This window comes from Nelumbo nucifera, chromosome 2, assembly GCF_055504915.1.
Source record: "Nelumbo nucifera cultivar China Antique chromosome 2, China Antique-T2T, whole genome shotgun sequence".
Lineage (NCBI taxonomy): Eukaryota > Viridiplantae > Streptophyta > Magnoliopsida > Proteales > Nelumbonaceae > Nelumbo > Nelumbo nucifera.
The window spans coordinates 29,229,775-29,242,332 of NC_142650.1; the positions used below are offsets into that span (position 1 = coordinate 29,229,775).

At 37.0% G+C, this 12,558-nt stretch overlaps 1 protein-coding gene across 1 annotated transcript; it reads right to left on the reverse strand.

Annotated features, from left to right (window-relative positions):
- Nucleotides 1–810: 810 nt before the first annotated feature.
- NUB1 (ubiquitin-associated (UBA)/TS-N domain-containing protein) lies at nucleotides 811–11,193 on the reverse strand. Its single transcript, XM_010246582.3, has 11 exons — nucleotides 10,610–11,193; nucleotides 7,464–7,586; nucleotides 7,251–7,347; nucleotides 3,829–3,864; nucleotides 3,529–3,716; nucleotides 3,321–3,423; nucleotides 2,448–2,629; nucleotides 2,272–2,349; nucleotides 1,885–1,987; nucleotides 1,716–1,809; nucleotides 811–1,402 (listed from the first exon to the last, which is right to left on the reverse strand). The coding sequence occupies exons 1-11, from the start codon at nucleotides 10,942–10,944 to the stop codon at nucleotides 1,047–1,049; spliced, it is 1,695 nt and encodes a 564-aa protein (XP_010244884.1). The 5' UTR covers nucleotides 10,945–11,193; the 3' UTR covers nucleotides 811–1,046.
- Nucleotides 11,194–12,558: the final 1,365 nt, after the last annotated feature.

Genomic DNA, 12,558 nt, shown 5'->3' on the forward strand with positions numbered 1-12,558 from the left:
CCTTTATTAACCTCCTGTAGGAGCGCAAATATAATTACTGAATCAAGCATCATACAAATCATGCTGCTTACGCCAAGCATAAAACATTAATAAAATAAACCAAAAATTTCCGATCTAAATCTGACCCAGGTCCCACAAGCAATGCCAATGCCTCTAGATACAGTTTGGGTCTGGGAGGAGCATCACCTGATCATACCTCGCCTTACAAGTCACAACCTTGAGATTGAGGAATCGGGAATGTGATGGATAGGCATACATTGATCAGGTATAAATGTATAATCAAAGGCAAACTCATCCTGTGAAAAGCAAACCGGCCTGTTGGTTACAGCAGCTTGCAGGAGTGAGAAACCCAGTTGTGCATAGGAAAATCTCTTCAATGATTTCTAAAATTTTTTTTATAAGAATTAAATAACCATTAACAAATTATTGGTGAGTCTTGTTATTCTTACCCACGCTGCATCCCTTGAAAGATATTGATGTGCACCAAACAAGTGGTTCTCTTCTCAGGGTCTGCCTATGCTAATTCCTCTGCCGTCAAAAAATATTAACCTTTATGACCAAAAGTTTGATCCTACTACCATACGGTGTAACAAGTCAAAGATGAGAAATATCTCTTTTATTATTGGGTTTATCAACAAAAAAGAAAGGAGTAATCAGACAAGTAACTTTCAGACATATAACCTTCAATTTGATAAGCACTCCAGAGGAATATCAAGTCGGTAGAGTGCATGGTGAGCGACTTAACTTAGAGGCTTCTTACCATGGAAAGAGCTAATTTTTTCCAAAGTAGTAGTTTGGACTAGCAAGAGATTAAAAGTAAAACCTGATTTTTGATGAATATTTCCATTCATTCTGCTAAGCATCCTAAACACTCAGTCAGTCTATTTGTAATGTAAAATTATCAAGATTCTAAAAAGGCCATCTCCCAATGTTGGTCCCAGCTATCTGGGGTTTTGGGAGTGGTGGACTTGATACAGACCTAACCTTTAGCATTTTTTTGCAGAGTTCTATTTACAAGAAATGTAATCAGTTGGATTTCTGTATTCTCACTGAGTAGAGTCTTTCCCACTATTGCCTGTAGAAGTCAGAAGAGCCAAGTACTCAGCTATAGCTTCACCTTCTTTCGTAACTTCAATATCATAGTCAGATAATGAATCTCCTGTTATTTCTTGTACAATAGCATCTTCCATCTCCATGTCTCGTTCTTCTGTTGTATCATTGATGTGTAATGGACCTTCAACCATATCCTCATTGTTCACACCAGCAGAACCTGTGCTACTATGTAGTGTAGAATCAAATGCTGTACCATCATTAGCTTCTGTTGTGGGGTTTGGCATAGATTCTTCAATCAGCAAATTTAATGCTTGCTCTTTTGTCCCAGATGACCGTACAGCTGCAACCACTTCAGACAGAAAACAAGGAATAATGATAAGATCTTTAATTTCTATGTGCCACATATCTATGCAATGAGGAACATTACAATAGTTGGAAAATTAAAACAAGTCAACCAAATAGATACATGACACTAAAGTAGCAGGAAGATGCAATTAGAATGGAAATATCCTCCCACTATACATTTAATTCCTATATAGATATCCTATTAATGAATCTATAAATTCTAAAGATCCAGGACGATGACAAGTTGATCCCATAAAAACTTGCTTAATGCAAATTCCACTAAGAAGACAGGTGCAAATCAATGTTTCCTATGGTACCTCTTGATCTCTCAAATCCCATAGATATAAGCTCTTCAATAGCAGCATCTGCTGCTTGTCTAAGTCTCTTTTTCTTCTTTGACTCAATGTAGAGCTGCAAGAAAACAAAGAATATGATGTGGATGTCGAACCTGGTGCAAAGTTGATCTTGAAAGAGAATATAAATAACCTGTATACTAGAATTTGTCTCGGGATTTGTCAAGTCATCCAAGGCCTTCTGTGTGTCATTTTCACTTCTCCTAAGTGCTTCTGCTGCAAGCTCCTTCTCAAAGCTGTCAAAATACCAGTAGGTTAATTGGTGATTAGGGAAAGGAAAAAGAACAACATTTTTGGTACTACATATCTTCTATTTAATATGTATGAATCCAATAAAAAGTGCTTTTACAGCATCACAGAAGTTCCTAATTTTAGCCATTCCAGCATCTGTAAATAATAAGATTTGCCTCCCTCACCTCCAATCCCTAAGACCAAACAATCTCTCAGCGAGTAAATTTAATTTAGTAAGAGGCAGTATAGATATTCTTAAATATAGTGGTTGAGAGTTGAGACTGCTTACCCAATGGAGACCAATTCATTCAATCTTTCAAGATCCACAGCTTTCTTAAGGGGAGTCATTCCATAACGTTTCTGCTCCCTGCAGTTGTCAAAGTTTCATCATTAACTGACAAGGAATATACCAAAGAGATGGATAGCTATTTGTGCCCAAAGTGTACTTTCGAAATGAATACCCACATGATTTCATTTCTCCGCCGAATGTCCTCCTCTCGTTTTTGTGCTTTCTTCAATTTCTCCTGAATAAGAAACTCAACAGCATTCTCAACATTTTGATTATTCATTCTCAGTGCCCTTTTTGCCTCCCGTTCCTTGTAACCCATGCTTATAAGCAGTGATAGAGCTTCATCTGATACCTGGAGCTGATCAAAATAAAAACGAAATCAAATTAAGGGAAAAAATATAATGAAGTGAAAACAAGAAAAGAAGAAAAATAAATAAATGAAACTGTCTTTTAAAATGAAGAATCTGGAATATATGGGACCAGGCAACATAAGCTGCATGGAACAAGGTTGTTTTTAACTTCAAATTATAACTTCCAAAACCATATACATCTTATGTGCTTTGTTTCTTTCCTTCAAAAAATTATTTTACTATATAAGATGACTTTTCAAACATAAAAAAATTCCCTTTAAACATTTTACACAATGTCCCTCATAATTTCAACCAAAATGCAGTTTATTAGATTGGTACTGACTATTAAATCCATCATTTCCATGAACAGAGATAAAAATATTGCAACTAATCCAGATTAAGATGAATTCTGGCCTTCTGCATTTATAGGTGGGTAAGTGGCTAAGTGCTACATTTTAGATTCTTTATTTGTATTTATACCATCAAAAGGAGGGAGAGGTTCCCTTAAAACTGCACAGCAAGCTACTATGTTAGAATCAACAAAAATGCCAGAGATCATATTAACCTTGAAAAGAGGTTAATGTTTAATGTTCTGCATCAGATATATTTGGTCTAACCAATTATTCTGACAGAATTTTTGAAAGTGCACTACTTCGAACATATATAGAAGACATTTCTAGTGGATAGAAACCAGAGTACCTGAAGGAATTTATCTTGGGCAGAGTTCAATGCCTTTCTAGACTTCTCAAATTGATGACTATGATAAGCCACTACACCTTCCAGGAGCTCCAGTCTCAAGTGCCTAATAACAAGTGGTAAAGAAGAATAGACTTCCATAATTAGAGTACTATTTTGAAAGGTCAGAAAGATAAATATATGATATATAGCATTTAGGAAGAGTACTCACAATGCAAGCTCTGGATAGGAACCTCCTTGAAGGATTCTAATACGGCTGGAGTCTTTCCCATGAGTACGTTCAATTCCTTGTCTTGCTTTTGCAAGGCGTTCTCCCGCCATAGACAGCCATGTGATGTCTTTAAGCATGAAATAACACCATACTGTGTCTATTTGGAGTATTGGGATATTATCAATCATCTAGATACAAAAACAAGGTAACTGAGAAAATCAGAGATGTTACTATGGGCATGGAACTTCCCTTTCTTTCATTTTTGTTTTTTTCTTTGGAAGAAAGAACCATTTGACTTACCTCAATAACCTTAGGATCACAGAGAGAGAAAGCCTCCTACAAGTGAGAAATACAGATCAGTTGGATTGTCTTCATAATGGTTTCAATTGGAAGGTAGACTCCATTTCTCAAAGTTGCCTACACTAAAAGCATTTGTATTCATCGTTTTAGACATTCAACTTCTGTCATACCAGCACTTGTTACATAAAAAAGAAAAGGTTTTGGGTTTCCAACCATGGTTATCATGAAATCATGGTGCCTTTTATGTGCAACACAGGTAAGACGCAACTTGGGAAATCTTTGGTTGAGCATTTCTTAAATTTCAAAGGGGCCCAAGCCCAATGGACCAAACCTGGTGCAGTGGAAAACTGAAAATTCCTCAAATCAGGAACCCAAATTGCATCTCTAATGCTGGACCCCCAAAGCAATAACTAATAGTGGCGGTTGAACTGATTCTTAACAAAATAAACACACCATAAGGCCCTTGGTAGCTTGCTTGTTTGAGGGTTAGATACCAACAAGATAAACTACCAGACAGAACTTAAGAGTGCTCAAAGATTAAGAAAATAGAAAAGGGAATGTTTGGGTATGCTGTTAAGGGACTACAGAAACTTAATAGCAGAAATAACAAGTGGATAAGGGAAAAAAGTGAAAAAGAAGAGAAATAAGGGTAGGGGATGATTTAGCAATGTAGAAAAAAAGGAAACAGAAATAGAAAATTTGGAAATAATAAGAGAGGTTCAATAACTAATACTCAACCAGTAAATAGAATAGCTGTTCTCAGTTAAAGGTTGATAATAAAGGAATTAATACAACTAGATTTCTCTAGGAGCCAGCCCTAAATATGAAAGAGCCAGTGCCTTCATAAGTTTGTATTCAGCACCAAACACATTGATAGAGAAAACTATTCATTTTTCATTCAATTGAATCCTCAAAATAGAGTTTATATAGAAGAGGATGCAAAATTATCTCTTTTGGGATCTTCAATATATTAATTTTCCTAAACAATGAAACTAAAAAGAAGAATATTTGCTAAAAAAAACTTCTAAAATCCACCAAATGTCTACTAAATCTTCAAGATTGGACTATGATAATTTTGAGAATATTTGATTAGGATTAAATATTTTGCATGCCACATGAGGTTCACGTAAATTGGTGACCAATGCCTTGGGCTTACTAGAATGGAATTAATGTTGTGGGCCTTGGACTCCACTCAAAAATTTATTGGGCTTGGTCTTGCTAGTGAATATTTGCAGGCCCATGGAATTGGGTTGGTTCACATAGATATGTCAGCCTTTGGCACCACATTATAGCAAAATATATATGCATTTATATTTCTTATTGTATATGCAGAACACACAAAGTATCATTAATTTATATTACAATTTCTCCTGCTTCCTATTTCACTTTCTTAATTTTCTTTCAATTTCTTCATTTGGGTAGTGATAGAGGAGAAGTAACATATTTGTATACAATATAAATCATTTTCAGTTTCTTGCATGCATGTTTTTTTTGTGTTTTTCTTTTATAGAAAAGAGGGCTCTTTGTAGAAAGGCTTAGATGATTTCTTTGTAGTTTTTTTTTTCTAATACTTATGAATGGTAACTTGTACTTTTGGTAAAACAATTTCACAAAGATTAAGGTTTCGTTTGGCAAGTCTTTTTTAGTAGATCTTCCAGTAGACCTGACAGCCAAAAGACGATGTGAGCTTGCATTAAGATCTTAGCAGCTTGAAGACCATTTGGTTAAGGCGTGTCTTTTTGTGTGAAGATGAGTTGAAAAAAGGCGAAAAGCTCCACTTGGAGCTTCCTGAAAATAGCCTGAAACGGACTTCCCGCGTCTTTTCGGGACTGTGGCTTTTGACAGCTAGATCTTTTCCCAACCAAACAGGAAAAGACCAAAATGCGGGCTGCCGGACTTCTAAAAAGCTGACAGCCTGCATGAAAAGACACGCCAAACAGGGCCTAAATCTAGCTAAATCGGTATCAAATAAAATAACAAACAGGAAAGCATTTTATTGGTAAATGTACATTGTTATTTACTTAATTGGTTTGCCTAAGCACCCAGAAAGGAGTGGGGACTGAACTCACTTGCTTTGCTTTGAAACATCTGTTGCTAAGATTTCACATAATCAACAAGAGTGAAAAAGTAGGTACCTTTTCATTCTGATGACTTTACTGAGAAAAGATAACTAGCAGTTCTTAGCTTTACAGAATCAAAGAGCAATAGAGTTATTAGAAGAAGGCACCAATAGGGTAGATCAAAGGATAGTCTACCTATTAGAAGTCTCACAAAAGATAAAGCAGGAATTTTCAGTCAGATCTTTCTATAATAAACTCACGGAGGCAGAGATGGTGGGATTCCCAGAAGCCATAGTGTGGAATACTGAAACCCTTCCAAAAGATGCTTTTTTATTACGGGTGGCAGTGTTGGGCAAGTGTTAGACAGCAAATGTTTTTGCTAGGAGAGGGATGAGTGTGCTGCCTAGTAAGTGCATAATGTGTGGGGAAGCTTCTGAAGATTCAGACCACCTACTGATCCACTGTAGAGTTGCTCAAAACCTACGGGCAAAGTTTTTGGGACTGTTTGAAGCTCAGTTCTGTTTCACAGAAAATCTATTTGCAGTGCCACAGAGTTGGCAGTTGAAAGGTCTCTCTGAAGAAGGCAAGGTTATTTGGGGAGTAGGACCAGCATTAGTGGTTTGGATGGATCGAAAGAAACAAAAAACTTTGAAAATAAGTTTGTCACAGAGGAAAATTTATGTAAGGATTTTGGGGTAGGATGTACTCATGGGTAGGAACACAGACTATTCAGTAATAGACCATATAGCTCTTTTTATAATTCTGGAGATCTTTTTGCATCTATGCAAACAGGGTATACAAGTTAGAAAATGTACAGTTTTTGATTGGGCACTGCACAGTTCCTTGTTGTGCAGATCTTGTTTGCTTATTGTCTAATAGATTGCTTTACCTTCAATTATCAAACAAAAAAAAGATTACCTTCCTCTCAAAAAAATATATATCTATACTAGAAAATACCTTCTGGATAACCATGACCATATGATCTATAGCATTTAATTTGAAGTCAAAATCATGACAAAGAGTCAGGAGGCAAAATATATATAATAAAAAGTTAATCCCAATCTGCATGGCCAGTGATTGATGTCCAGATGTCCCCTATCCTGCTATGGTTCAACATCTATGATTTAGAAAATTGTACTGACACTGAAATGGGACATTAATCTCCTCAGCTTTTAAATAACTTACACAACATGTCCTAGGAAGTAACTAATCTTCTGTCTTTTGGTTGATTGGATAATAACAATTTTGATTTCTAAAATAATGAAAATACTTTCAATTACTACAATCAGACACCAATTCCAACTACTACTCAAACAATTAAAAATAGCTTTAAATCTCCCATGGATTACACCAGTAACTGACCTCTCCCATGGAAAGCACATCTAATGCATCCTTGTACTTTTGTTGTTTAATTAGTCGCTTTGCATTTGCATGAAGCATCATGCCCATCATCACTCCCCTGCCAAATGATAGTCCAAATATGAATTAAAAATTAAGAATGGGATTGTAGATATTTGAAACACCACTAATATTGAATTTTTCAGCTTTGAATATAGCAACATTATAAAACCATACCGTTGATCAGTCTCAGAACCCAAATGAACCTTCTTTCCACTCTGATCTTCAAGTTCTATATTGAAGTCCTCCATTGGTAATGAACCATCAACATGCCGCTCAGCCAATGCAACAGCAGCAGCCCTATAATTTCAAGATTTTAGCTCAGAGTTAAAAAGAGAACAGAACCCAGTGGAGGGTGTGATGAAACCAGCAATGCCTTTAAATGAACAAATGCATCAAATACTAGGTAGGGTGATGCCACCCACCATATGCATTCCTAACAAGAGATATAATGGATGAAAGATCAACTGACTGCAATATTAGTAAGTTAGTAACTGTTCAATCTAATATGACTTAATGGACAATAATTTATTCTTGGACATGTTCCTTCATAGATGAGAATAATGACTCGCCAAACCAGTCCTCATCATCCAGATGTTACAATATAAGTGAACTCCCTATGTTCTTGGCAGTGGCATGCCTTTTTCCAAGGACCTGTCAACAAGCTCTATCCTTATATTTTCCCCTCTCCCTCTTACGGATAACGCTCCTTCAAACAGAACTGAAGTTGAAGGCAATTAATGATATGCTTCACACCCACTACATGATAGTTCAAAGATTAACTCTACAAAATTTAAGGCTCAAATAGGAAGAAAAGAAATTTTGAAGGACATGCAACAAAATAATCTATGGTATAATCAATGTTTTAAAACGCAGAGGCGTTCCACTACCTAGAGGCGTGAGGCATAGTTCAGAACGCAAGAGGCGTAAGCCTCCTTAAGAGGAGTGGGGTTAGGAGGAAGGGGAGGAAGATGAAGAGGAAGTGGGTATCTGATTTTTTCTGTATTTTTAATAAAAATCTTTTATATTAAGAAGAATAAAGATGCATAACATTAGTTGAAAGGGGGGCAAACCACTTTCTTTCTCCTTATCTTTTCTTCCCTTCCCTTTCCTTTTCTTTCTTTTTCTCTTTTTTTTTCTTCCCTTTCTTTTCTTTTCCTTTCCTTTCCTTTCCTTTTTTTCTTCTTCTTTTTTCTGTCTTTTTATATAAGATGTGCATGAGGCACATGAAGCGTACACATCTAGCACGCCTCATGAAAAAAGCGTATGAGGCGTATGCCTCAGAGGTGTCAGCGCCTCTGGCATATGCCTCAGGGCGTTTTGGGAGTGCCTCACCTGGAGGCGTGCCTCCAGGCGTACGCCTCCCATGCCTTTTAAAACACTGGGTATAATATGGAGAGGGTCATGTTTAACCATGCTGCATTAGCATGGGGTTAAAGGTGGCATTGCCCATCAATAGTTAGATCCATTGAATCCACCTCAATGAAATAGCAGACATGGACTAAGGCAGTTCATTAAATTAAACTAGAAGAGACTAATTTTTCTACACAACAATACACATATTATGTTGGATTAAACAATGGGATATCTCTCAAATTTTTAGAATATACCTGCAGACAAAGGTATAGGTAAATGAAACAATGCTATATTCTAAACACATAAGCTTTCTACAGAATGATGGAATTTCACAATGTATAGTAGATGCTAATTTCTTCTAGGTAGACAATACAAGGGTAGTGCAAAGAAAATTCAGAAGTATTGTACCATAGACTGATGGAATTTGATGTGTACAGGGAAAGTTCTTCATCTATTAAGAAGAAGCAGTATGATGAAAAACAACTCTGTGCAGTAAAATGCCAATTGGGAAAATTAAGACTACAAGGAGTCAAGCTATAAATGGGAAGGAATACAGAGTTCAAAACTCAAAAGTGATGTGGCTTAAGGAACCACTACTATGGGAGGAAGGTGTAAAATAGATTTTGACCTTTAAGAAAGGTGGGTCAAACATAGAGTGGTCCCTATTATCAGATACTTGAGAAAAGAAACTTGTAATTTAGAGAAGTGAAACTTTCATTTCATGATCGGAAAGGGGAAGCCATATCAATGCAGCATCCATTTCTATTTGCTGATACCCAAGAATATGCATTGTCAAAGAAGTAGGAAGAATGATTTATAGATGGGAATTTCTGGAGCCAGTAAGAATAGCCTGTCATTCTGAGGGTTGTTACATATAAATAATGGAGAGATAACTTTCACAGTTTGCTCTATTGAAGTAAATGACAATAAGCCTTGCAAAAGAATAATATTGTTCACTTCTAATTTATAGGAGCCATAGTCATGCACGTCAAGCAAATAATAGGTGCAAGTTGAAACAGGAAACTTCTAGATTGTAGATCAATATGATAGAGCTATTGGAACTTTCCGTAAAGCTAAGTGGCTAACATTTTGGGGTAAAAGATTTATTTTTCATTTATATAAATTTGTACGGGTCATAAGAGAAACAAATGGGCAATTGTCTTTGAGGAGAATGTGGCATTTATAGGTTACTAAGCCCATAGAAAAAGGATTCAAGGATGGCCTCTCAGTGTTTTCAAAAGGTTTCTTGTCCATTTGGATCTTTATACAGAGTTTTCCAATTACCGAGAAATCCTCAATCCCTTTTCTAGTCCCCAGGGTAACTTCAGTAGTAGAGTCTGTCCAATACTTGGTCATCCCATGGAGGGAAAACCCCTCATCCTAAGCTTTTTCCTGTTTAGATTGGAAACTGATGGTTTACCCCTAACAGATAACTAAGTCCTATTTGAAATAATTGTAGTGTTTACCCATTTATATGGAGAGAAAAGAAAACATTTAAAAACAATAAAATGGGGAATTGACCTGCATGGAAAATTTAACCATTCTAGGGGGTACCAAGCTAGCAAGAGTTGTAATCCAGTTGCAGTTGCAGAAGGCATAAGTAAATAACAAGAAGGAGACAAAAGCAAGCATTATGACTAATGATGTAAATGTAAGCACTATGGCACTGAAACGTGCAAGGAATATCAGTGGTTACTTTCCAGCCGAAATCCTCTATCAGCTTCTGATTAAAGTCTAAACCAAATAAAAAGCATGCTTTATGGGTGTTTCTATTATCAAATAGTCATACAAACCACATTGGTTCCTCGTCATTAAACCCAAGGAGCTAAAGGAATTAAACCATCGAAGAAGTACTATATAAGATAAGATCACCATGAATTACAGCAAACATCAAAATTCTAGCAAACTCAAATGATTAAGAACAAGGAAGCCAACTTTCAAAGAAACAAAAACGCCCCAAGACTTACTTGATTCGAGCAAGCCTGCGAGATCGCTCCTCCTCGGCCAAGAATGCTTCCTTCATGGACTTCCCTTCATCAGCACCAACCCGGCTGGCAAGAATTTTTCCATTGTTCTTGATACCCAATTCACTCAATTTATCATTCCCTTCTCCATCTTTCAAAACTTTCCCACCACAAATAAGCTTGATTGATTCGGGCCTGCAATTCGATCGCCTGGCAACCTCTTCTCTCAACATGGGTATCGTCCAGACATCTAAATCGACTTCCAAAGCACCCGACCAAGATCCTGCTATCTTCAATTTTGCCATGCTCGTATTCTTTGATGAAGCTTCTGATTCCATGAAAGCGGCAACGCAAGGAATTCTCAATTCTGCGATCGAAGTCGTTGGAAACTAAAAGCGATTGGTGGGTCTTGCAGAGCAAGGCAAGTTCGTCCGTTTACTTATATTCGAAAGGTCATCAGCTCCAAGAGCTGAATTCAACAAAGCGAGAGAGAGCGAGAGAGAGAGAGAGGGGAGTTTCTTCGATGTGAAGTATTGGTTTTTAATGGAAAATCTAGATTGGCTTGGCTTTTGCCTTTTTCTTCATTCAGTTTGTCAGAGAATGAAACAGTGGGCCTTTCTAAAGGGGTAACTAAATATCGGATCTTGGACCGGGTTCGGATTTTAGATTGGACCATGTCCAGCGATTAAGAGCCAAACCGTGACAGAGGGAAAAATCAATCGAAGTGGTTGACGGGTTTACCCATTGTCCACCGACCGATGGAGTGATGGTGTCGTCTTGAGTCTCTTGACTGAGTGTTGACTCTTGATAGCAAAACAAGTATAGCCCCAATGGACGGAACAGAAGATTACATCATTCCAATTCGATGGTGTAATTTGATGCCATGGGAAGAAAATTGAGATAATATGAGAGGCTTGGAGCTGCCCCTTGCCTCAAACACCAGTCTCGAAGGCTAGAGGAGACAAAACCAGTGTGTTTAACAGGCCATTAATCCGGACAGTTGAACCGTTCCAACGGTTATCTAATCATATTTTAGGTCCAACCAGTTCGGGTGGTTGAACCGTTGACCCATCTGACCTAGTCATCGAATCAACTTCATAGGGCATAACTCTGTTGTTGATTATTTGATTGGGGTGATCTTTATATTAACTGTGAGTAACTGTTCAAAATCTCATCATCAGCATCTATGCCCTATCCAAATTATATGGGTTGACTAATGAATCATGTTTTACCAAAAGGGTCCATTTGGTTTGTAGTCGGAATTGGAATCAAAATCCTTCAGAATCAGAATCAAAATGGTCCATTCCCATAGTTTGTTTGGTTCAGAGAAGAATGAAAATGAGAATTAAAATCAGTAGGAATGGGATTTCATTCCCAAATGAGGGGCAGGGAAATGCCATTCCAACCGGAATGGGATTGAGATTCCGATTCCGATTCTAGACCTCTATTCCTGCAAACCAAATGGGGCCTTAATGTCATATCTACTATTAAGGTGTTAGTGCTTAAATCATTTATTATTACTTATATCCTTTTTGGTCTATCCCAAGCTCTTCTAGTTCCTTTAATGTATAATAAATCACTTTTAACTGATTCAGGTGCTGATGTATTATGGTTTGACCCGTCCAACCTAGACAGTTGAATTGGTGACCCATGACCGAGAGACAAAAAGCATTCAACCTCTGGATTGGTTTTTAAAATAGTACTGGATAAAACACTATCCAACATAAGAAACACTAGTGCAAATCTCATTGAACTTCTCGTGGGCTTAATTAAGCCAATTAGGAGTGGTGTTCGGCCATACTATCTGAGAGATTGAGACACACTTACGTTAGCCTTTTTGAGCATCTCATGAGATGAAGTATAATGTTAATAATTGGAACTATAGAAGAGAACTTTGTATTTGTAATATTAGATGAGCAAGGCTTTATGCTTGTAGTAAAATAATATTAGAT

Coding starts and splice junctions, on each gene's coding strand:
- NUB1 (XM_010246582.3), bottom strand. CDS start 10,944: ATGGAATCAGAAGCTTCATCAAAGAATACGAGCATGGCAAAATTGAAG. Junction 2,350..2,447: donor CGGCGGAGAAATGAAATCAT/GTGGGTATTCAT, acceptor TGACAACTGCAG/GGAGCAGAAACGTTATGGAA. Junction 1,403..1,715: donor GGGATTTGAGAGATCAAGAG/GTACCATAGGAA, acceptor TTCTGTCTGAAG/TGGTTGCAGCTGTACGGTCA.